The sequence below is a fragment of the Callithrix jacchus genome, chromosome 1 (assembly GCF_049354715.1).
Source record: "Callithrix jacchus isolate 240 chromosome 1, calJac240_pri, whole genome shotgun sequence".
Taxonomy (NCBI): Eukaryota; Metazoa; Chordata; class Mammalia; order Primates; family Cebidae; genus Callithrix; species Callithrix jacchus.
Window position 1 is genome coordinate 134,333,034 of NC_133502.1, and position 26,771 is coordinate 134,359,804.

Here is a 26,771-nt window from a genome sequence, read left to right on the forward strand (position 1 = left end):
GGGAAGGGAAAAGAGAATTCTTTGAGCAAAAGACTGGCAGAGTATATTTCACTGACAAGTTGAACAAAGAGAATTTCACAAGACAGTGTTGCCAGGAATAGAATATTGACTGTGCAGATACTTAAAAATGAAGAAAACGTGAGTCGGGCCTTCTTGGGCTTGGAGGCACATATGAGGGCTCTTTGGATTGGGTTATGTGAGTGGTCTCCCTGAGGCTCATTTGGCAAAGGCCCAAGGAGCAACTTCTTACACTCATCTCCAAATACCCGCTGATCTCTCCAAGGCTGCCACCACGCTCCAGGCTGGTTGTGAAACTGCTTTTCCAGAATTGCTTGCACGTGCAGGGAACTGGTCTCCTGTTAAGGTCAGCCCTGTAAAAATGGGGGCAAGAATCAAAGGAGTCGTGAAGGAAACACAGTAACTCTTCCTTAGCTCTCAATCGGCCTGTTTCCTGTCCATGTGGGTTTGAAGTGTGAGGGTGGGTAGGCACACAGCAGGACACAAAGCCACAAGCAGTCCTTCCTTCTAAGGGTGCCTTAGCTCCAAGACCACTCTAAAAACAGTCTTCCTCTGGGGCTGACATAGACCATAATTGCACACAGATTTATTTGATCAAACTGGCTTTGTGCCATGATAATACAAACAGCCCTTTACACAGAAATCAATGATGTAGAAGCTATCGCCCTGTTTTACATTTGAAGGAAATAAGACAGAACTTTAAGACCAATGTTCTTAATGACTCCACTGTCCTGTTAATCATGTCAGGGAATTAGTAATTCACAAAATAGTTGTCTGGGTTTAAGACGGATTACTTTCAATGACTTCTAGAATTGTTCCAATTCAACAGACACATATTTAAAATATGTAGTCTGTTAAACACAGTGCTTGGTGCTGGGGAGTTGAAGACAGGAGCTCACTGTCTAAGAAGGAGACAGACTTGTCAATGTTTAATTGGAACAGTGTCATTAGATTGATTAGTTGTGTGTACCTTCCTGTAAATAAAAATCTTTATTTTAAAATTACAGAAGAAAAGAGATATAAAACTAAGCATGCAAAGCAGTAAGTGAATATCTTCTATGCTGCTGCTTCCCTCAACTCCATGTGCCCAGTTTTATTAGCCACAGGTGTCACTGTTGTCAGGTTGGTGAAGGACTTCTAGGCTTTTCTCTATATTTGGCCAAGATGTCACTGTACTGTTCTACATCTTGTTTTCTTTTTATATTTCAAGGCTCATGCAAACTTAGAATACTCTAGTATATGTATGTACCATGATTGATTTAGACATGCTTCTGTTTAGCAGCTTTATATTGTTTACAGTTTGTGGCTGTATGCTGCAGTGAATATCTTTGCCACATCTTTGCATATTTCTTCTGGTAAAAAAGAAAGATACATTTTAGTTATATTTTTTACAATTAATATACGGTATAATTGGTTTTTGCGTGAATAGAACTCTGAGTTTTAACACATATACTCATGTATCTGCCTCTTTGAACAGTGATCAGGATACAGAATAGTACCATCACCTCAAAAAACTTCTTTGTGCTGCCGCTTTGTAGTCAGATTTCTCCAGCCCTAATCCTTGGCAGCCACTCATCTGCTCTTCATCCCTACATGCCTACCTTTCTTACAGTGTCGTGTAAATGCAGTAGGACAGTAGGTAGAAGATGATTTTAGCTTCTTTAATCAGCATAATTCCACGTTGCTGCAAGTCACAATGGTTTTTTTTCTTTTCATTGTTGAGTAGCGTGAATATACTATTCTTGCTTATGCATTTATCCACTGAAGGATATTTGGATGCTTCCAGTTTGGGGTGATTATGAATAAAAAGAACTGCTATATACATTCTTTGTGTGAATATAAATTTCTGAAGGGTAGATGTCTATGAGTAGGATTGTTGGGTGATACGTAAGTGTATGTTTAACTTTATAAGAAATTATAAATCAATTTCCACTGTGGCTATACCATACACTTTGCATTACTTTCTTCAATGGACAAGACTTACACATTTTATCTAGCACTTGGTATTATCAGGTTTTATTTATTTTTTGTTGTTCTAATAAGTTTGTAACAGTATCTCATTGTGGTTTCCCTTAGCATTTCCTTAATGGTTAATGATATTAAACATCTTCCTGTGTGCTTATTTGCCATCCATATATTTTCTCTGGTGAAGCATCTCAAATCTTTTGCTCATTTAAAAAAATTGAGTTGTTTTCTTACTGTTGAGTTTTGAGAGCTTTTTATGCATTCTGGATGCAAGTCATTTGCCAGATATGTGATTTTCAAATATTTTCTCCCAGTTTATAGTTTGCCCTTTTATTTTCTTAGCAATGTCTTCCATAAAGTTTTAAATTTTAATAAAATTCAAAGTATCAATTTCTTTTTTGTTAATAGTGTCTGTGATAGCTAATTTTTGGTGTCATAGCTAACGATCACTTTCTAATTCCAGTGTTGAGAAAATTTTCTCCTAATACCAAAAGTTTGGTATTTTAATGTTTTATGTGATCCATTTTTAGTGAATTTTTGTATACATGGGTGGTTTTAGGTTCGGGGTCTGTTTGTTTTTTTTTTTGCGTATGGATGTCTGATTGTTACAATATTATTTGTTGAAAAGAAGAACTTCCTTGAATAGTTAGACATTTTTGATGTGAGTTGGTGTAATATGAGTATAGTTGAATTGCTGAAAGAAAGGAAACCAGTCTGCCTAAATTTCAATCTCAGCTCTGCTACAAATTAGCTGTGTAACAATCAGCAAGTATTTAATCTCTCTTTGTCTTAGTCTCCTTGTCTGTTAAATGGAAACAGTCATACCATCTATTCCATAGATTGCTATGAGGAATGAGTTAATTATGTGTGACACACTGAGAGTAATGCTTGACACATAATTAGTTATAAATTAGGGTTAGCTTTTCCATAACTCTTCAATTATTGTAGATATTGCAAGCATATCCTATAAACATGTTTTACTAATGACACTGCCCATCAACAATATAGATGTTTCTACTTAACAGGCAGCACCAGATATTACGACGTTCTCCATTCTTTGATAATTTGAGAGGCAAATAATGAGATGTCTTTTTAGTTTGTATTTTGAGATTTGTGGTCAGGTTAAACATTTTTTCATCTTTTCACATGTTATGAGTATTCAGCTTTTGATGAGCAACAAGGCACCCAAAACATAATGGTAAAACAGCAAACATTTATTATGACTTACGCTTCTGTAGGTCATCTGGGAAACTCTTTGGCCTGAGCTGAATTGGTCTCTCCTCTAGTTAGTTAGTCTGGGCTTCTCCTCATGATGGTCTCAGAGTTCCATAGAGCAGCAAGAGAGTGAAAGCCCAGTGGGCAAGCACTTTCCAAGCCTCTGTTTATGTCAAACTGACTAATGCTCCATGGAGCAAAAGAAGTCCCAATGACAAGCCCATATTCAAGAGATGGAGAAAAAGACTCCACTTGTTGATGGAATGAAATGAAAACTATTGTGACCCCTTTTTCTTCAATCAACTGCAGTTGGCTATTTGTGTTTCCTCCTCTGTGAATTGCTATTGGTTCATTGACTTAGGAAATTTCTTTATATGTTACATGTATTAACTCCTTAAGTTTTACATGTAACAGTATTTTCCTACTTGGTCATTTAACTTCATTTATGTAATAATCTTTTGATGTATAGAAGGTTTTGGTTTTTTCTGTGATCAAATCTATCAGTGTTTATTCTTCATGGCATTGGATGGCCAGACTATAAGCTTTTTGAAGGCAGAAACCATATTTTATTTTTTATTATTTTCTTGACCCACAGAAAGCAGCATGAAGCCCACCCCATAGTAATAATTAACTTTATTGAATAAATTCATTCAATAAAGGCCAGACTCACCCACTTATTTATTTAACTATTCATTCATCAATATTTATGGAATACCTGTTATGTACCAGGTATTGTGCTAATTGTTAGAGATACAGTGATGGACATAGTTGACTTTTCCATGGTGTTTAGACTAAAGCATGGTAGGTAGGTAGGTAGTAATGAAACTTATTATCAATGAGACATGGGTTCAAATTCTATCTTTCTACTTAAGTGACCTTGGGCACATCCCTAAACATTCCTGAATTTCAGGGTTTTTTAACCTATAAAATTGAGTGTAAATGCCTTCCTTCAATAGTGTGGGAATTCAACTGAACAATGTTTGTAAAGCACTTAGCATTGTGTTTGTTATGTATTATATAATAAAAATTGTCAGCTTCCTTTTCTACATGGTATAATCTCAGGCCTACTAGGAAGGCTTGGTGACTTCTTTTGTCAGTCTCCTCTTAGCAAATATCATAATCCTGAGTTTATTCCATTATAAACTCATTTCTTTGGTTTGCTCCTTCAGTAGTTGTCAGTGAATTGTCACTTGGAGCGATTCTTGCTTATTCTCCTCTTTGTGCAGGCAAATCAATCAAATTACCTTCTCTGTTGGGAGCTGAAGAACAGGGCACTGTGGAGACAAAGAGTTTTGTTCAGTGCTGTCTTGGAAGATTGATATGCTTGGTTGTGGGTATAGGTATGCACGTCTTTGAGCAGCATAAGGGTAAATGGGAACTTGGCAGGTAATTGCATCAGGAGAAGAGCCTAGGAAAAGACGGTGACCTGGTTCCAAAGATGCATTTCTCCCATACCAGATATCTTGGTGCTGGATGAACATGGTCCATTTAGAGAGTGTCCCTCTCTTGAGATAAAGTTAATAGGGAAGGTTTTGAGGCAGCACTGCCAGGCTTGGGGGAATTGGTAAGATGGCCCAAACTCCTCTCTGGATATTCCATTTCTCTGTCCTGTATGCATTCTAGCTTTTTGGCCACCTCTTCTCAAAGTCTTTTTTCTCTTCCCCCAGTTTCTACCAAACTCCAGGATTCTCCAGGTGCTACCCTGCCAGATTTGTATACATTCCAAATTTCCTCACACTAAGGGCTTGGCTGTTAACATTGCGACTCTGGGGTGACAGAGGGGCCCTGGAGAGAAATCAGCACCTGAGGGCTGGCTCTACCACTACCTTTTCTTTAGGCCTCAGATTGTCTGTTGTAAATTGTAAGGCTTGGCTAGGCGTGTTGGCTTATGCCTGTAATCCCAGCATTTTGGGAGGCCAAGGCAGGGGCTTCACTTGAGCCCAGACTAGGCAACACAGTGAGACTCCATCTTTACAAAAATTTTAAAGATTAGCTGGGGGAGGGGTGGTGCATGCCTGTAGTCTCGGCTATTCAGGAGGCTGAGGTGGGAGGATAGCTTAAGCCCATTGAGTTCGAGGCTGCAGTGAGCTATGATTGCGCCACTGCACTCCAGCCTGGGTGACAGAGAGAGACACTGTCTCAAAAAAAATAGTGTGAAGCTTGCACCAAGCAATCTCTAAAACCTCTTCCAGTGTAAACAATCCTTTATTTGATGGAACCATGCTTCCTCCACCCGCTGCTGCCTCATAGAATGGAGTATGCGTGTAAATGAATGTTCAATACAGTCTCATTGTGTGGATGCTCTGTCTATTCCCTGGAAATAAAAAGTTTCCTGCCAGCTGACTGATCCTAATTCTAACTAAAACATGTGTTATTTGGCCTAGATGGAAAATTTCTTGCATTTGAAGGTGGGGAGAGGATGCCATTCACTCCAGCAGACAGACAAGGATCCCACTGGGCTGGAAAGCAGGGATGGGAAATGGGCATGCCCTTTGGGGAAACTGGCTTGGCACAACTCCTGGGTGAGAACAGGACTTCGTTGTTAGACAGGCACAGCCCAGTCACATCCAGGATGTCCCTGTATAACTCTGAACTCCTAGCTATACAATAAAAATGTTAGCAACTTCCTTTAGTTATTTCCAGTCTTGCACATTTTGGAATCTTCTTGTGAGTTGCCCAACATCTTCTTGGAAGGAATCTTGAGGAAGACGTTATTACTCAGAGACTTACTATATACACAAAAGGATGATGGAGCATAAAAAAGGATTAAAGGGTTGGACACATGCCTGGAAACTGGATTTCTTCAGGGGAGACAAGAAGGCAGAAAAGATATGAAAATACTTTAACATAGGGTTGACACAGAGGAATAGTGCTGATAGTTCTTAGGGCCCAACACAAAGAAATTAATACCGACTTTAAGATAAAGAACATTCTAGAAGTGAGTCCTACTAAACAGCCATTTTTAAAAAACCTTGCTCAGCAGTTACCATTTTGGGGAAGATTTTTCTGATTATCTTCTCATATCTCTGTAGCTTAGCCTGGCTAACTCCAACTTTCCTTTAGGCCATAAGTCCACAAACCCTCCTCCACAACAGTCAAGTGGGATACAGTTTACCATTATGCTGTCTCATAAGCATCTTGCAAATCTCTCTTAGTACGTATCTGTATTTGTGTGTTTGTGATTAGTTTTCCATTTTTGTCTCCCACATTTGCCTATACGCTATGAAAGGGTTGTTTATTCATTGCTGTGTCTCCAGGGCTGAGTGCAGTACTTGGCACAGGGGAGACATGCGATAAGTCTGCTTGGTAAATGAATGAATGGACATATAAGCAATTTAATGAGTGTTTTTTGAACTGAAGAAACTTTTTCTTTTTCAGGACAGCAAAAACAAAAAACAAACAAACCTAAAGTAAAATCCAAACAATTTCGCAAAATATCCTGGATAGTCTGGTAATTGTCTTTGCTTCTTTGGCTCATTGCCACGGCCTTAATTCCAGATATGCTTTTGGCTAGACCTTTTCAGTTCATTGCCAGTTCTCTTTTTCTGAAATACCTTTAGCTAAGGAAGTGCTAATTGGTATTTCAGATATTTAGAACTTTAAGATCTCTACTTCTGTTACAAAGATGAGAAGACCATGAACACCTTTGAAAATTTTTAAACATAGCTCATACCAAATTTCTGAAAAACCCATACAGTTAGTTATTCTGAAGACATGATGCATTATTCCAAACACACATTAGCAGAATTCCACCCAATACTACAATTCTGAGGTAATAAGAAGCATAAGGGAATACGCTTGCAAAGCAATAATTTAACCTGCCTAAAATTTTCTACTAGCTTGCCAACACTTTGAAGATCAGGGAGCTGGGTAAATCAGAACTTGATTATCTGGAGCTGTATCTAAACTTGAATGTGGGGGAAAAGCAGCTAATTGGAGCAAGCATGTTGTGCTGCAGTAGAGTGTATTTTCATTGTTATGTTTAACCTTTATTCCCTTCATCTGTGAAAAAATGAAAACTGATGACCTTTGAGGTTTTATGTTTTTAATTAAGCAAAATGTTTTCCTTTCCAATAAAATCTTATATGAAGCCCAAATGTTGAAAAAAAAAAAAAAAGGAAAGTTGAGCAGCTCACTGGGAGTGGGTGAGAGTGTGGATCTGGAATCCTCTCTGTTGATTTCACCTCTCCCACTCTCAGAAACTTCTGAAGCACCTTTTTAGAAAAAGAGAAATAACAGTTCTTTTAAATGCAGTTCAACATGGCTTTTTCTCTAATTTCTAATTTAATTAAATTCTATTATATTGTTGTTGATTCAGGCCCACAATCATTTCTATAACTATTTTTAAATAAAAATATTCCCACGTCTGTCTAATTAAACTTAAGAGCTTCTACACAACAAAAGAAACTGTCATTAGAGTGGGAAAACTATTTTGCAGTCTAATCATCAGAGGACTAATATCCAGAATCTACAAAAAACTTAAACAAATGTATAAGAAAAAAACAACCCCATCAGAAAGTGGGTGAAGGATATGAACAGACACTTTTCAAAAGAAGACATTTATGTGGCCAACAAACATGAAAAAAAGCTCATGATCACTGATCATTAGAGAAATGCAAATCAAAACTACATTGAGATACCGTCTCACACCAGTTAGAATGGCAATCATTAAAAAATCATGAGGCAACAGATGCTGGAGAGGACATGGAGAAGTAGGAACACTTTTACACCATTGGTGGGAGTGTAAATTAGTTCAGCCATTGTGGAAGACAGTGTGGCGATTCCTCAAGGATCCAGAAATAGAAATTGACCAAGCAATCCCATTACTGAGTATATACCAAAAGGATTATAAATCCTTTTGTTATAAAGACACATGCACAAGAATGTTCCTTGTGGCACTGTTTACAATAGCAAAAACTTGGAACCAACTCAAATGCCCATCAATGATAGACTGGATAAAGAAAATGTGGCACATATACACCATGGAGTACTATGCAGCCATATAAAAGGATGAGTTCTTGTCCTTTGTAGGGACATGGATGAATCTGGAAATCATCATTCTCAGCAAACTGACACAAGAACAGAAAACCAAACACCGCATGTTCTCCCTCATTTGTGGGACTTGATAAATGAGAACACACGGACACAGGAGGGGAATGTCACACACCAGGGCCTGTTGGGGGATGCGGGACTAGGGGAGGGGTAGCACAGGGTGGAGGTATTGGGGAGGGATAACATTAGGAGAAATACCTAATGTAGATGATGAGGGGATGGATGCAGCAAACCATCATGGCATGTGTATACCTATGTAACAATCCTAGGAGATCTGTGCATGTCCCCCAGAGCTTAAAGTATAATAAAAAAAAAATCCCATGTCTTAGTTAATGGCCCATTATTCATAGCAATATTGAATAAAGAACATGTAAATGTAGAAAGTAGAGTTAAATAATATTTTGAGTTCACTGCAGTAGGATTCAGTGAGAAGATGCTACTAAGAAAGATTAGATACAGTTCTTCATAGCACACAGAAAATACAGTGAGCAAAACATTTTAGAGCATTGTTACGCTTCAGTTGTGATGCTTGGTTATTAACTTGGCAGACGTCATGCCTCAGTGGCAAGTATTTCCTTATAAAGATGGAAACATTTTTATGTAAACATTGAAAAGTATTTGAGGATAGGCACAGTGGCTCACGCCTGTAATCCCAGCACACTGGGAGGCTGAGACAGGCAGATCACGAGGTCAGGAGTTCAAGACCAGCCTGGCCAATGTGGTGAAAGCCCATCTCTACTAAAAATAATAATAAACAAAATTAGCTGGGCATGGTAGTGGGCACCTGTAATCCCAGCTACTTGGGAGGCTGAGGCAGGAAATTCGTTTGAACTTGGGAGGCAGAAGTTGCAGTAAGTCAAGATCATGCCATTGCACTCCAGCCTGGGTGACAGGGCAAGACTCTGTCTCGAAGAAAAGAAAAAGAAAAAAAAGTGTTTCAGAGATTTTTGTTAAGGAAAAATTGCATTAATCTCCAAAACATGTAAGATGTGTGATATTCAATTTGCATCTTGTTTATAGCAAATTATTAGCCTTCATGATAGAAGTATGAATTAAACTATTAATGAATTTGATCAGGGCCCTTTCGATATGGTTGTGATGAAACAACTCACTCTCTGTCTCCAACATGATTGGGAGAGGAGAGTGCTATAACATAAGACAGGGTATTAAGCAGAGCGATTGATACTGGTATGAGCCCAGATAGGATCTGTCTTCTGGCAGTGAGTCTCAGGAAATGTCCTTAAGAGCAGATTTTATGAGTGGTACCAGATACGCAGTTGTAGCCATGCCTTTCCTGGTGTCAGCAGCAGAACTCTTTCAAGAAGCCACCAGCCACAGCTGTCCTCATTGTCACGGGGCCTCTGCTCTATTCTTTCTAAAAGGCTAAGTTTGGCTTTTCTTTTTCCCTCAGCATCAAGTTTTAACTCCTTTTATTCCCCCTAGCATTGTGAGATCACATCACATTTCCTATTAGAGAGAAAGAGAGAAATTTCCTGTTAGAGAGAAAGAAGAGAGAAAGAGAAAAATGCATTATTTGTATGTAATTTGAGATTTGGAATGGGTATAGGGATAATCCCAGCACTTTATCTCAGCAAACTGACACAAGAACATAAAATCAAATACCACATGTTCTTGCTCATAGGTGGGTGTTGAACAATGAGTACACATGAGCACAGGGAGGGGAGCATCACACACTGGGATCTGTTGGGGGGTGCTAAGGGAGGGACAGCAGGGGTTTGGGGAGGGATAATATAAGGAGAAATGCCAGATATAGGTGATGGGGGATGGAGGCAGCAAACCACCTTGCCATGTATATACTTATGCAACAATCCTGCATGATCTGCACATGTACCCAAGAACCTAAAGTACAATTAAAAAAAAAATCCTTCTGATACCGTAAATGGTGTTACAAAGGACAGAGCACTCGCTGGTGGAAGAGGGCCTCCTTAACTAGCATGCTGAACAAGGGTAGCCAAGTATAGCCAAGCTGGACTCCGAGAGTCCACAATTTTCTTTTCCATCACTGAAAGTAAAGGGAGATCTCTGAAAGGAGCAAGAGGAAAAAGAAACTAGATCCATACCGAGAAACAATTTACACATAGTGTGGTTGTCTTTTCAAATCAACTGCATTTTCTATTATTTCCTAAAGTCATTAAATAAACCATGGCCACTGCCCGTGCTGTGAGTTCAGAGCAGATCCTGTGGGTTTTGGCAAGACTCTCTACTGGCCCTAGAAATGGGGCTGGATTGAACTGCGGCTGAAAGAATTGCAGTGTTTCCTTCCTCTTGATGACCCTTTCTGGAACATGCCTGGAATGTGTGAGTGTAAGCGGTGAGACGGTGTTCACTCGGAGCCATGGCTGGGTATGTGCTTGGAAGGGAGGTGTGTGCTGGTGTTACTCCTGGAGGCTGCAGTTCTGCTAGGTTTTGTAGTTCATCCTCTTTAATGTTTTTATTATCCTAACATGTGTTCCCTCTCCTGAGAGCTTACGTTACCAATCTTAAGCTAGAAGTAAGATGGGTGCTTCAAGGTCAGGCTTGGGAACTCATTCTAGTGGAGATTTTCTCCCACAATCCCATGTAATGAGTTAATATTACCGTAAAATGCAGCTGGAGCTGCTGCTTACATGAAGACTTGAGTTTGAAATTTTTCTTTCTACTCATTCAGATAAAGGTTTAATTTGTACCAAGATCATCCTCAAAACATCACTGCATATAGTAAACACTGGCAACTGCCATTAAAAGCAAATTGTAATGAGGACTTTATACCAGGTACAGCACTTGACATAAGTAGGTGCTCAAAAATCCTGATAAATGAATATTAGTCAACCTTAAATGCTCAGCAGTCATTGATCGCTTTTCTTTGGCATTTTGTAAAAATTGTAATTTTCACCCCTATAGACTCAGTAGCTGTCAAAACAGTTAAATGTGGTCACGGAGGTCAGTTTAGACTCAGGGGAGCACTTTCATTCTTAACCTTATTGTTCTAGAATTGGGAGCTAAGTAAGTGGATGGACTTGAATCAGGCAGATCTGAAGTAAAATGTGCCCATCCATCCATCTACTCATCCAACAAATACTTAAGTCCTCTATATGTTGAGATTAGGGAGAATATTCCATTGTAAACCAGCTCCTAAATTCCTGTTCCTATGCAGAACATTTGGAGTTTACCATTTAGAGAGAGAGAGTAAATAAAATAAACACAAATTCTGGTAATCTTTAAAACAAGAGGCCAAATGAGAGGACAATGTAATGAGAGCGTGTAGGTGTTATGGATACGGCAGGTAGAGAAGCCGTCTATGAGAAAGTGGCCTTTAAGCTGAGAGCCAAAGGAAAAGCAGAAGGTGGCCATGCCAAAAGTGGAGAAGAGCATTCTGGGCAGAAGGAACAGCAAAGGCTTTGAGGTAGGAAAGAGCATATGTATCCAAAGACTGAAAGACCAGTGAGCACTTGAATCTCAGCTCTGCCTTCAGTTGCTGTGGAAAATCAAACTAGCTGCTCAGTCTTTTGAGCCTTCATGTCTTCATATTTAAAATTGAGATAATGGGCCGGGCGCGGTGGCTCACGCATGTAATCCCAGCACTTTGGGAGGCCGAGGCGGGTGGATCACGAGGTCAAGAGATCGAGACCATCCTGGTCAACATGGTGAAACCCTGTCACTACTAAAAATACAAAAAATTAGCTGGGCACGGTGGCACGTGCCTGTAATCGCAGCTACTCAGGAGGTTGAGGCAGGAGAATTGCCTGAACCCAGGAGATGGAGGTTGCAGTGAGCCGAGATCACGCCATTGCACTCCAGCCTGGGTAACACGAGCGAAACTCCATCTAAAAAAAAAAAAAAAAAAAAATTGAGATAATGGTGCATACATCACAGAGTTGCTGAATTTAATGAATATTCAGCAAGATAACATGTAGCTTATTTGAATCACTTTACATCTACACAAATGTCTCTGAAACTCTGCTTGGGTCCTCATCACTCAATGTGCTTGATCTTTCTAGTCTCCTGATCATTTCATGCAGACTTGAGAGCCAACTATCACTCGAGCTAGAGAACATTTTTTGTCCTAGATATTTCCACATTTAAAGAGGAGATAATAGGCACAGACTCTATCTGCTCATGTTAGAACCTTTAGAAATCAAAAAAGGGAGAGTGGGTGAGGGGAAAGAGAGAGAGAGAGAAATACTGAGACAATAATGTGAGAGGACTGTCTTTTTAAAAATGTACTTCCTCATTTACAGAACAAATTCATAAAATGTAAAGGTTGGGAAAAGTTTTGTTTTTATATTTGGGGAGAAGGTAAGGTTTGGGGCTCAGTATTCAGGAAACAATAAAGAGAAATGAAATAATGATCATTGATTACCCAATATATAACAGACATAGTGCTTGGCAAATTGCATATTATATCTTATTTAATCTTTACAACAATCCTGAAAGATAGGTCTTATTTGCCTTGTTTTAAAGATGGAGTAAATGAGGCCTGGTGCGAAATGCAGATTTCATTTAGTCACTGTCTGTCTCTTATCTGGTATTTAATGTGGAATCGAGCAATTCTTTAAAAATGAGAATCTATAAAGTATACATGTGCATAGTTGATATATTTCTTTTGAATACGTTATTATTGTGACAGTACCACAGTATAATGACTAATAATGATTATAATGTAATTATCATTGACTCATCTTAACGCAACAAACATTTCCTGAATACCCAACTATGTCTAGTGCATTGCTTGTTGGGGGAATAATGGGTAGTCCTTTGCAGCTAGGGTACGGAGTGGGGCAGGGGAGGGTAGCAGGGTCTAGCTGATGAAGGGTCTTGATGCCTTGGTAAAGAGTTTTGGATTCTGTCCGGTGGAAGATAGGCACGTGGTCCTAATAGCATTTTAAAAGAATCCTCAACACATTTAAGACGAGGCTTTGTGAGCACCAGTTTACCCTATGGGGTCATGTTAATAACCTTAGGTCAAACATTCTCTCTCTTTTAGGAGCTGTTGAAGGTGCCATGGACTTGATCTTGATCAATTCTCTACCTCTTGTATCTGATGATGAAACATCTCTCACCTGCATTGCCTCTGGGTGGCACCCCCATGAGCCCTTCACCATAGGAAGGGACTTTGAAGCCTTAATGAACCAGCACCAGGATCCACTGGAAGTTACTCAAGATATGACCAGAGAATGGGCTAAAAAAGTTGTTTGGAAGAGAGAAAAGGCTAGTAAGATCAATGGTGCTTATTTCTGTGAAGGGCGAGTTCGAGGAAAGGCAATAAAGATACGAACCATGAAGATGCGTCAACAAGGTAACATGCCCCTAATTTATGGGCAGGTGAGGCCCACTGAGGCATTCACACGCCTCTTGTCTTGGCAGCTGCTTCCTTGGGGGTGGGGCATGCACTACCTGAGTGCAGCGCTTGATGCTCTCGTCTGCCTCTTTCCATGCATCGCTGTGTCTGGTACATGAAACGTTAGAAATAAAGGAGACTATCCAGTCTGGCGTCTTAAGCAGACATTGTGCCTACTTTGTGAGATGAAAGATTTCATATGTTCTACCAAGGGCTTCATGGTCCTATGGATATATGACTCTTTTACATGTATGTAATATGAAAGTCAAAGCAATGAAAACAAGTGTTCATTTCCAAACCACTGGCTATTTTGAGCTTTCTTATTTGATTTTTCATGTGATACATTGCTTGTCCATAAATACCCTTAATGGAAATTAAAATTTTCAGGAGAAAAATATGATATAAATAAGAATTTTAGAAGGGGAATATCCATCAGTAACTTAGTTCTTTTGGTTACTTGGTGAACCAATTTTCTTTTGCCACAATTATGCTGTGTAACATAACCACAAACCACAGTGGCAGACAATAAGCATTTATAGCTTGTGAGTCTAAGCCAGCTGTGTTGGTAAGATGGATGTGTTGAACTTGGCTGGGTTCCTTACATATATAATGCTGCCTGGCTACCGGCTTAGTAGGCTGGTCTTGGCTGGGTAACTTTGCTCCGTTTCTCATACGACAGCAGCTAAGGTAGGTGTGTTCGCATGTTGAAGGTGGTGGTACAAGAGAAAAATAGAAACACATGAGGCTCCTTGCAACCTAGGCTCAGAATTGTACACTATCACTCTGCTTCATTTTATTGACCTAAGCAAGTTAAGCCTAGTGTCAGTGAGAGGGCACTACAGTCTGAAATGACAGAGTCAGGGATACAGGGAGGGATGAAGAATTAGAGCCTTCTTTGAAGGCTACTGTTCTTGGAAGAGGATCATGATTTAATTGTAGCAGTCGAGTCCCCAGGTCCAGTTCAGAAAACACCAGAACTTTTCAGGAGGATTTTGAAAGCCTCCCCTAAGGGAGGATTATTAATACTTGTTACCACCCCACAAGGCAATGATGTGATGAAGTCTTTCTCTCTAAATAAAAGTGGATCCTAAGCTAAATCTTCAGACCAGTCCACCTATGTGATGGCGGTTGAAGGAGATGGTGTTGCAAACATTATTTAATAATTGTATTCTAAGGTTCCAGGCCTGGACAAGCAGGCAGACTTGTGGTGCTCTTGATGCTGTCTCCTGGGAGGAAGGTACAAAATTCCAGCTAAGGTGACCTCTCTTTGTGCTGCCTGGAATGATCTGGCCTGTCACCTATCAGCCACTTTGTCTGGGCTGCTGATTCCTGAAATGAAGAAGTCTTTTCCAAATTAATAACATTATAACCACAGGGGCTGTGGACTGAGGACTTTCCATTTCATAAAATAATGACAGTGAGAGCTGTTTAGGTGTTTGATTTTTTTTTTTTTTTTTTCGAAGACAAGGTCTTGCTGTTGTCCAGGCTGGAGTGCAGTGGCACAATCATAGTTCACTACAGCCTTGACCTCCTGGGCTCATGCTGTAGTGAACTATGATTCCTCCCACCTCAGCCTCCCAAGTAGCTGGGACTACAGGCATGCACCACCATGCCTGGCTAATTTAAAAGAAAAATTTGTATCGCTTCTCGGCCTTTTGGCTAAGATCAAGTGTAGAAAAATTTGTAGATACCGGGTCTTGCTTTGCTGCCCAGGCTTGTCTTGAACTACCAGCTTCAAGCTGTCCTCCCACCCAGGCCTCTGAAAGTGCTAGGATTATAGGTGTAAGCCGCTGCACCAAGCCTGACTTTTAGAAAGCTGATCCAGATAAGTAACACATCTCTGCACATTGCTGATTGGCTGTTTCTTTTACAATTTAACAATCTGGTGTCTGCATTTTTTTTTATCAGTGCTTTTCAGAGTTGAACATGTGTACAGATCACCTGTGGGTCTTGTAAACATGCAGACTCTGATTTAATAGGTTGTTTGGGAGAGTTGTGGGATCCTGCATTTCTACCCAGGTCCCAAGTGACGAGAGTCTGCTTGACCATGAACCACACTTCAAGTAGCAAGGGTTTAGAGTTAGCCTCTAACTGGGATCCACCTGAAAATATTTTTTTGAATTTACTAATGGTAGTAATAAAAAGATTTGAAGGCAGCAAACTCATTTTAAGGTCAAAAGTAATAAAATTGCTATTCATTACAAATGAAGGAAAGGCTTTTCTTAGCAAAACTAGAATGTTCACCTTTAAATGACAGCAGGGCAAGTGGGAAAAGTGCACAACAGAAATTCCCAGGAATGCAGCTCTCTGTTAAGGGAAGAGAGGTTGAACAAAGGGATGTGAGGTGTGCCAAAGCTATCATGGCTGAAAGTCAGCTCTATTATTTTTCACATGTGTCATTTTGGATTTGACTTGTATAAAGTCCAGTCTTCTTCTGCTGATGTTTCTAAAGGAAGATGATCTGAGATTATGCCCCAGTCATTTCATGGGAACAAAATGTGGAGTGCCACTGTGTCCTTGTTGTGCTTCCTGAGATCGTCCTTGACGATGTATAAATAAGAACATGTAAAGCAAACTGAACCAGAACATTGGGAGTTAAAAACACACTGTAACGATCCTTCCAAACTGCGAGTCCAGGGGACCACAGGTAAAGGATGGCTTAACTTCAGTTAAAGGAGGCAAAGCCCGACCAGGATAGTGAGAAACACTAAGGAGAAGATGGCTTTTAGAGTTATACTCACCTGAGTTTTAATTCTTTCTCCGTCACTCACCAGCGGTGTGGCCTTTGGCAAGTTATTTAACTTCTGTTGGTGTCATTTTTCGTCATCTGTGAAATGAGTATAATAATACAAAATTGTTTTGTTTTGAATAAGTTCATTTATTCAAGAAGCACTGATGTACACAGTGAATGTCCCTAAAAGCTTAAGTAAAGTGAGACATTGAAGAATAAGGTACATAGTAATAAGAGTAATAGCAGCTTGTAAATGGTGGGAATGGGATTTGATGCCACATGATCTGACTTCAGAGCCAGTATTTGTTACCACTACTCTGCCCTTTGGATATCATTCTCACTTGATGTTGACAGCTCTCCCTGAATCTGAGCACTTGTGTTATAAAGGGCAGTGATTCTACCTGAAACCCTAAAAAGCAACCCAGGGCATAGAGGAGAGGTATGAGAGTGGAGTCAGACAGATATGGGTTCGAGTCTACCTCTGCAACTGAGTGGTATGGTTCAGGACAAGTTACTTAATTGAAGTCATAATTTTTCCTCATGTGCAAAAAAATAGGAATAGAGATTTTATCATACACATTTGAAAATTAAATGAGGCACTTAGCTATTACCAATATTACCTGCTTCACAGTAAATGTTTAACAACTGTCATTATTTTAATGTCTTGCAGTAATAAATTGATGAGACAATTTTCTTACTCAATTGTAGAAATTTTTAATATGCATTAACATGGAGTTTTATACAAAATGGAAAATAGGTAGTATGTTGTCTCCTGTATTTTAACAATAAAAGTATCTCAGGCTGGTGGACAGGTCCTGTTTTTCTCCTTGACCATCCAGGGGAGGGAATCTGGTTTGAGGAAAATGAAATCCTTTATAGAGAATCAGGAAAAATCTCCCAAACTATGTTTTCATGTCACTATTAATTCATTATTAAAACATCATGGAAACTCAGAAATGCCTGCCTAGGGACACAGCAGGGTAGGATAAACATCAGTGTATTCCTGCCTGCTGCTGACTTGCACATCTGGGGAGGAAGTGGAAAATCCATTCGAGATGTGCCAAAACACAGCTTAAATTGGCTCATGAACCCCAGACAGCCAAACTGGTTTTTATCAATGGCATCGTCCCAATCGGTCAACAGCAGTTTGACTCAAACCCCATTGGTGATTTCATTTGGAGGTAGGGAATTGTAGGTAAAGTTTGAAACATTTTCACATCTAAAGATCTGTTTCAAACTGATCCATTCAAAGAAACAGAGGGTTATTTTATTCCTGCTTTCATTTGAGAAATAGCTTTATGTTAATATCAAACTTCCCAAACGTGATTTATGAAGTTGATAGAGAAGAGCCATTTGCACCTAAACAACACAAAGGAATATGTTAAAAGCATCAAGAACATAGGAAAATCTAAAACAGTTTAGTTCATTTATAATTTATTTTTCAGAATTATCCTTGAGCCTCTATTTGTGCCACATACTTTCCTGAATACTTATTGTCTGCCTGACGTTCCCTAGCAACTTTATATGTATTACTGTCTAACTTAGTCTTTATCAAATATATATCAGATAAGGACTTTTAAGACCCCACTAATAGATGAGGCTTACAGCTACTGTAACTTACGTGCATTCACTAGCTAGTGAGTGTTGGATCTGGGAAGGCAAAGTCAGGCCCCATTCTAGAAGCCTGGCTCTAACCATCACCCTGTGCTACCTCTCAAAACAGATGTGATTTTGCCCTCCTGGAACACTCAATCTGAGGATATATACCATGATTGGGTCTCTAATGGAAAAGATGCAGGGTATTTAGGGAGTAGCTATGAGAGCATCTAACCTGTGTTCCAGGTGTTGTGTGAGGTCTCTAGAGATACATAAATGGAAACTGATGATGGAGTAGGAGCTGGTGAGGCTTAGGAGAAAGGGAGGAGAAAAGAAGGAATAAAACTCATGACTTGGACATGAGTGATGAATCTGTTTGAGGAACTGAAGACAGTTCAAAATGGCTGCAATTGAGAGAAGAATGTGGACCTGGAGAATGGTAAGTCTGGAGAACTAGGGGTGGAGGTCTTGAGTTTGTATCTCAACTCCCATGTTTATTCACTGTTGACAGGGCTGGGTAAGGGACGTAGTCTTCCTTAACTCCATCTCCCATATGGATAAACTGTGGCTCTACTGCCTTCACAGGGCTGTGGTGAAACGGCACAAAATGATAACAGATATAAAACCACCTTATTTCCTATGGTACTTATACAACAATTCAGTTGCAAGGAGATGACTGAACTTGAGCTCACTTGTTTTTCATCTGTGTTTTCACTTGTTTGTAATTTTTACTGCCGTGTACTTTTTTCTGCAGCACTTAAGGAATAAGGAATTATGTTTTTAGTTAAGTTCTGCCCATGAATTAGTCCATCCAAATGATCTTAAGCAAGTTATCTTCCGACCTAGGCCTCAGCAATATCATTTATAAAATGAGGTGGTTGGACCTTAAAGCCTTTTGAGTGCTAACATTGCATAATCTCTGAAAGCATCAGAGCCCGATTTCTTGGTTCAAATCCTGGCTTTGCCATGCAGGCGCTGTGTTATCTTAGACAGGTTACCTGGCTTCTCTGTACCTTAATTTCCTCATTTGTAAAATTAGGATAAATGTAGTACCTATCTCATAGGGATATTATAAAAAGTAATTTTTTTTTTAGTTGGAGTCTTGCTCTGTTGCCCAGGCTGGAGTGCAATAACTCATTACAGTCTTGATTTCTTAAGCTCAGGTGATCCTCCTGCCTCAGCCTCCTGAATAGTTGGGACTACAGGCGTGTGCCACCATGCCTGGCTAATTAAAAAATTTTTTTTTCATAGGGGCTCTCCCTAGGCTGGTTTCAAACTCCTGGCCTCAAGAGGTCCTCCCACCTTGGCCTCCCAAAGTTCTGGGATTAGCAGCATGAGCCACCATCCCCAGGCTGACAATTACTTTGTGTAAAGTGCTTATAACAGCACTTGGTTCATAGTAGGAACTATTAAAAGGTGTTTATTGTTCTATGGTCTAGGCAAGTCACATGACATCAACATATGTGTACTGAATGCAAGTCAGGCTCCTGTGTCATCAGAAAGCCCAGAGTAGAACACGAATGTTGGACCTCCTTCGTTAGTACTCAGCAGAGAACGATCTGCCTAGAGACATTAATGCAGAGGTAAACTCTGGACAGCAGTGAAACTCTGGTGTGATAATGCCCCTAAGAAAACAGGGAGCTTAAGAGGCACAGGCTGAAATAATGAAGAGCCGCAGAGTGGCGGGAAAGCTACTTGGAGTTGAGCCTACTGGGGAATCTTGGTTCCTTTCAGAACACAATGCCGAGTGAGAAGTCCCACGGTCAGCTAAACAGTCTTCACACAAAGGAACAGAAAATATAAACAAATCACACACACAGGAACAACAGCGTGAAATGGTCAGAAAAAAATTCTCACAGGAGTCCAGGAGCATGCCACAGAGAGCAAGAGCTGCATGCTTTCGGAGGGCTAAATGAAGCACTTGGCAATGGGAGCAGAAGCCCCACAAAGCCAGCCTCCCTCAGCATCCAGTTCCCTGTCTGCCCTCCTTTATGGTTGGTTCATTTTAGTGCTCTGGAGAAAAGTGTCCCTCATGTTAATATCACAGATATCGGCACAGCAGTGTTGCTGTTTATATAGGAAGGATACTGACCCCTTCTAAGCTCCTCAGGGCTTAGCCTACATTACTTATTCCTAACAACTTTTGAAGGTAGATATTATTACTTTTCAATTACACATGAGGGACACTTTTCAATTACACATGAGGGACACTTTTCAATTACCTCCTATGTTCAACTGATATTTGCAGAGGTAAAAGCACCTCTTTCACAAAAAGTGGCAGAGGGTGGATCCAAGCCCAGGAATGTGTCTGATTCCAGCGCTCACACTGCTGGATTTCTCTACCTCATGCTCTCTCTGGGTTTGCCCCAGGTCATCATCTGCACCAAAGGCATTCACATACCTGACCATTGGGGAGTCTGTGCAGGACACCCATGCTAGGGTCAGCAGGCACAGCCCACAGCCGACGAAAGCAAGTCAACAATCCTAAAGCCCAGGTCCTTCTGAGCATGGTTTGGAGGCATCTTCTGCCCTCACAGGGTAGCTGTCTCAGCCAGTGGTGCACACAGCACTTGATCAGTCTTTCTCAAACCACCATCTGAAAGCCATGGATGAGATGAGAATGAGGGCACAGGGACAGGCTGGTTCATCACAAGGTCCTCAGCAGGATACCTGTGATCCCAGGCTTGATCCTAGTCTGCATCTTTATAGAAATTCTTACTTTCAGGGGACAGGATATTTTGCTATTGATGGCTTATTTAGGTGCATGCTGGTCAAAAAATTTATTGTTCTCAGAGATGTGCTTTGTGAATAAATCGGCAATATTCTGGTAAATAATGTGTATTTCAATAACTGAACATGGGTTCATGAATATTCAACATTTTAAATAGTATTATTAAAATCATCTTTATATTTCCTTAGTAATTTTCAGCCTTTTTTTTTTTTTTTTTTTTTGAGATGGAGTCTCACACTGTTGCTCAGACCGTAGAGCAGTGGCACGATCTCAGCTCACTGCAGTCTCCGCCTCCTATGTTCAAGCAATTCTCCTGCCTCAGCCTCCCAAGTGGCTGGGACTACAGGCGTGAACCACACACCCAGCCAATTTTCAGTCTTTTTGATTAATTAGTTTCTGAAAGTTTCCACTGTGCTTATGGATTTGTCAGTTAATTCTGACACTTTGTTTCATGAGATTTGAAATTTTGTTATTAGATGCATATATAATTTCAGGATTAAAATATCTACCTGAACAAGACATGTGAATCAAATCTAAGAAGATTTTATCAGTTAGTAGATGGTTCTGTTTTATCATAACATAATGACCATCTTTATCCCTAAATTTTTTTAGCTTTAATTTTTTTCTGTATAAATGTTGCAATACTAGCTTTATTTAGTATTTGCTATATATTTTTCTATCCCTGTATTCTCAATCTTATGTCATTATATTGAATGTATACTTCATGAAAAGAGCACACAGTTTTATATGTGTGTGTGTGTGTTTTAGAATTCAGATTCTAGAATGTAAGATTTTCTGATCTGAATCTGACGTGAGCCCCTGTCTCTTTTTTTTTTTTGAGATGAAGTTTCGCTCTTGTTACCCAGGCTGGAGTGCAATGGCGGGATCTCGGCTCACCGCAACCTCTGCCTCCTGGGTTCAGGCAATTCTCCTGCCTCAGCCTCCTGAGTAGCTGGGATTACAGGCACGCACCACCATGCCCAACTAATTTTTTGTATTTTTAGTAGAGACGGGGTTTCACCATGTTGACCAGGATGGTCTTGACCCCTGTCTTTTAACATAAAGTTGGCATAAGTTCTGCCACCTTATCCTGTCTTTTCCACACCATCATTTTCTTTGGGCCTTTTTTCTCATTTTATATCTTTTGTTTTCTTCTCTTCTCTCTTACAATCCGTATTGAGGAAAGTTAGACTGTTTCTCTTCTTACGCGGTGATCCTTATATTGTTAACATGGGCTTAACTTAAAGCCTAAAGTTAATGCCTCCTTATTTCCAAATTTGACTTTCTGAAGATTATGGTATAAGTAAAAGGAATTCAGTAACTCTTGTTGCTGGAGGAAAGTTAGAAGATTTTATTCACACATCTTGTCCAATAAGGCAAGGGAATCAGTCAATGTTGTGTGACAACATTGACACAGTGACAGAAATTTTCAATCAATTAGCTTATGATTTTTTTTTTTGAGACTGAGTCTTACTCTGTTGCTCAGGCTGGAGGGCAGTGGCATGATCTCAGCTCACTGCAAGCTCCTCCTACTGGGTTCAAGCAATTCTCCTGCCTTAGCCTCCCGAGTAGCTGGAATTACAGTGGCGTACCACCACACCCATCTAATTTTTGCATAGAGATGGGGTTTTACCATGTTGGCCGGGCTGGTCTTGAACTCTTGACCTCAGATGATCCACCTACCTTGGCCTCCCAAAGTGTTGGGATTACAGGCATGAGCCACCTGTCCTAGTCTTGGCTTATGATTTTATAAGTCAAATATAAAATCATTTCCCCAGTTACAGCTCAGTACTGTCCAGTCCCATAACTATGCCAGTTCATACATATATAATTAAAAGGTAGAAGGCAAGCTATGAGATTCCATCCTTGTCTTTATTCTTCAGTCTTCCAATATTCACACCATGAGTAGTAAGTCCATCATTTTGCTCATTTTATTTGAGAAATACATGGGGCATTCTAAAGCAATTAGAATTTTTTTGAACAACAGCTACACAAAAGGGCCAGGGGAAAAGCCAGTTGGCAGATGTTTTTTTCTCTTTCACTTTGGGGAAACTCATATTTCATTCATATTTTCTTCCACTTTGAGGAAACTTGGTTGGGATTGGAGAAGAATGGCAGATTCATAGTTAATGTCATTTATTGTTAGTATCAGGACTTAGTTTCATAATATAGGTTGAATATACCAAATCCAAAAATCTGAAATTGGAAATGCTCCAAGATCTAAATATATTTTAGCACCAATGTGATGCTCAAAGGAAATGCTCATTGGAATATTTTGGATTTCTGATTTTCTGATTTGGCATCCTTAGCTGGTATAATGCAAACATTTAAAAATGGAAAAATAAAAGAAATCTGAAACACTTCTGGTCCTATGTATTTCAGATAAGGGATGTTTACTCTGAACTAATCAACACAAACCTCCCGAACCAGTTAAGTTGGAAAACTGTGTGTGTGTGTGTGTGTGTGTGTGTGTACGTACACATACACAATTTTATTTAATTATATATATAATTTATATATAATTATATATGTTTAATTAAATTATCTTGTTATTATTTTATTATATATTTATTTTAGCACCACTGTTTTTCACATTACAAAAACCATCTGATGCCTAGCGAGTGCCAGCCCTCATTTTCTGAGTCTCAAAACTCAATTGCTCCTGGAGAAAATGTGTGACCCCATTTTTGATATTTGTTTTCTCTCTTCTACAAGCTTCCTTCCTACCAACTACTTTAACTATGACTGTGGACAAGGGAGATAATGTGAACATAACTTTCAGAAAGGTATTGATTAAAGAAGAAGATGCAGTGGTTTACAGAAATAGTGAGTATGTGTTTCTTTGCTTTCCCCCATTACGGTGTGAGATATCAGATAACATACAACATACTGGAACATTTTCCTATTGTGGTCGTGTGGGCAGATATTTGAAGTAAAGCTGCTATGATGCGAGCTTTCAAATTCTGTGTATGACAGAAGCCTTCTTAGGTGACATATTTGGTTACTTAAATATATTAAAGTGGAATTCATATATATGAATGTACATAGTATATGTACATTATACAATACATCCCATCAGACACATAAATAAAACAATAAAATCCCATAATATAATATGTGAGATCTCAACTTCAGCTATATAAAAAGTGAGTTTCTTTGATTGTGGCATTGTCGATGGCAGGGTTTAGGAAACTACCACAGTAAACATGGGAAGCCAGTTGTTAGCAGTTCTGGCAGTCCAACTGTGTAACCCAAATGTGTCTAGGTCCTAGCTGTGGTTTGGTACCACCTGCTATCAGCTGCCTGATCCAGCTGGAATATTGATGGGGACCATTCTGAAATCTGTGAGTAGATAAGACATCCAGATTGGACTAGTGATTATGGGTATCTCCTAGTTAATTGGTTAGTTGACGGAGTTACCTGTCATTTTCCACCTAACTTTGCCTGCCAACTATGTTCACCTCTCCTTGCAGAATATGAGAACTTATACTGCCCCCATCTTCATGGGTTTGGTGGTAGATCCCACAGACTAACCTATCTGCTCTATCACTATGACTTTCTTGACTACCGGGAGAGCACTGAATAGTTCAGCCTTTTCATTCTTCTCCCACATCCAGTATGTGAGAGCACATTTTCTTTACCAATTCAGGGAAAGCTGAATAAGTGGAAAAACCAGACAAGGAAACAGGAATGTTTCAGCGTGATCTATTGTTCTTCCCTCTTCCTTCGTACTAGGTTCCTTCATCCATTCGGTCCCCCGGCATGAAATACCTGATATTCTGGAAATAAACCTGCCTTATGCTCAGCCCCAGGATGCTGGAGTATACTCGGCCAGGTATATAGGAGGAAACCTCTTCACCTCGTCTTTCACCAGGCTGATAGTCCGGAGTAAGTGATTGAGAGGCCACCATTTGTGATGGTGTGGTTGTTAGACTGTTAGGATTTTTAGTTGTGAATAACAGAAACGAACCATGGCTTCTTAAGTAAAAACGAGGGACTGGTTGGAGGTTGTATTAGTCTGTTCTCATGCAGCAAAGCAAATGAATTAGAGATACCAATCATTAGAGGAATGACAGAAAAGCCCAGGTATTTAGATCTGAAGACTTAAATATTTAATATTACAAATACTTGATGTAGCTGGGGAAAATTCAGGGCAAATCTTTTCTTTTTTTCAGGGCAAATTATTTCTAATTTCACTTGCTCTTTTTTAAGACTTGAGACTAGGTGATTTATAAAGGGAAGAGGTTTAATTGAGTTACAGTTCAATACCCTGGGGAGGCATCAGGCAACTTACAATCATGGCAGAAGAGTAAGCAAACACATCCTTCTTCACATGGCAGCAGGAGAGAGAAGAATGAGAGTGAAGGAGGGGGGAAGAACTGTATAAAACCACCAGATTGTATGAGAACTCACTCACTCTCATGGGAACAGCATGAGGGCAGCCGCCCCCATGATTAAATTATCTCCTACTGGGTTCCTCCCACAACACGTGGGGATTACGGGAACTACAATTCAAGATGAGATTTGGGTGGAGACACAGCCAAACCATATCAGAGGGGGACACTAAGGACTCCTAATAAATCAATGGGAAAGCTGAAAAGTGGCCGGTGGTTCATGCAGTGGCTTATGCCTGTAATCTCAGCACTTTGAGAGGCCCTTTGAGATCAAGAGTTTAATACCAGCTTGGGCAACATGGCAAAAACCCATCTCTACAAAAAATACTAAAATTAGCCAGGCATGGTGATGCACACCTGTAGTTCCAGCTATTTGGCAGGTTGAGGTAGGAGGATAGCTCACGTTCGAGAGGTCAAGGCTGAAGTGGGCCAGCCTGGACAAAAGAGCAAGACCCTATCTCAAAAAAACACTGCAAGGCAAGTTCCAGAAAAGATAAGCTTCAAGGAAGAGCTGGGGCTCAGTGGTGACAGGTGTGGGGAGGTAGAGGAATGGGCTTTCTCTCTAAGATGCTGCTTTTATGATGACAGCTTCGGCAATGTTTCTTTTACTTCCAAATTTTGAATTTCCAGGCTAAAGAATTAGATTGGCCTAACATATATTAGATGTCTGTCAGCCTAGACCAGTAAGCTACAGACAAGAGTGGAGCCACATACTGCAGGTTAAAGGCACTAGAAACTCCCATTGGTACAGCATGATCATCTGTATAAAAAGGGAGACCACAATGAATAAAGCAGTCTCACTGAAAGGTGTCTGCTCTAGGGGGATGAGTTGGACCTCTTGGGTTAGACTAATATGTGATTAAACATTGCCTCCTGTAAATCCCACACTTCCCGGGTCATTTAACTCTTAAATGTGATTTTTATTTTCAGTTTTGAAAAATATAAGAGTTAGAAATAGTAAAAACTTTTTTCCCCATTATAACTGTTGAAGTGGGGTATAAATATCAACATTACATTTTCCTATAATTTTTATAGGAACTTGATGAGTAGAAAGAAAATGATTTGTCCTGAATTTTCCCCAGCTATATAAGGTATTTATAATAATAAATATTTACGTCTTCAGGTCTGAATACCTGGGCTTCTCTGTCATTCCTCCAATGATTGCCATCTCTAATTAATTTGTTTGCATTATGTTCCCCCATTCATTTAACGAAATATGTTGATTATAACTCTGTGCCAAGAATTGGGTTCATGTTGAGAATACAGGATGATAAAATAAATCATGTATAATTAGCTAAACAAACATTGAAAAATGACAATAGAATTATGAAAAGCGTGATTCATCTAGTTTGTGCTCCATGCCTAACCACCTCTATGGGCATAAAATGCAGCAGGGTGTTTTACAGGCCCGACTATTGGAGCTTGAGTTGTGAGGAATCTTTCCATGTACCCAGGACCTGTTTCCTTCTAGACGAGTACTGTGCTTGACTTCTATTAAGTGTAAGATGAATCTTAAAAAAAATGTAATTTATGATGATAGCAAAACTAAAATATTCAGTTCCTTTTTTTTTTTTTTTTGAGACCCAGTCTCGATCTGTCACCCAGGCTGGAGTGCAATGGCATGGTCTTGGCTCACTGCAACTTCCGCCTCCGGGGTTCAAGCAATTCTCCTGCCTCAGCCTCCTAAGTAGCTGAGATTACAGGCACCCACCACCGTGCCTGGCTAATTTT

The 26,771-nt window shown here is 39.8% G+C and overlaps 1 protein-coding gene across 4 annotated transcripts in view; it reads left to right on the plus strand.

Moving 5' to 3' along the window:
* TEK (TEK receptor tyrosine kinase) overlaps positions 1 to 26,771 on the plus strand; it is a 120,615-nt gene that overhangs the window by 32,770 nt on the left and 61,074 nt on the right. For all 4 annotated transcript variants that reach the window (XM_035307320.3, XM_035307326.3, XM_035307344.3 and 1 more), the window contains exons 2-4: positions 13,235 to 13,546; positions 23,362 to 23,472; positions 24,382 to 24,534. In XM_035307320.3, coding sequence (XP_035163211.1) covers positions 13,235 to 13,546; positions 23,362 to 23,472; positions 24,382 to 24,534 — 576 coding nt within the window. The remainder of the gene's footprint in view (positions 1 to 13,234; positions 13,547 to 23,361; positions 23,473 to 24,381; positions 24,535 to 26,771) is intronic.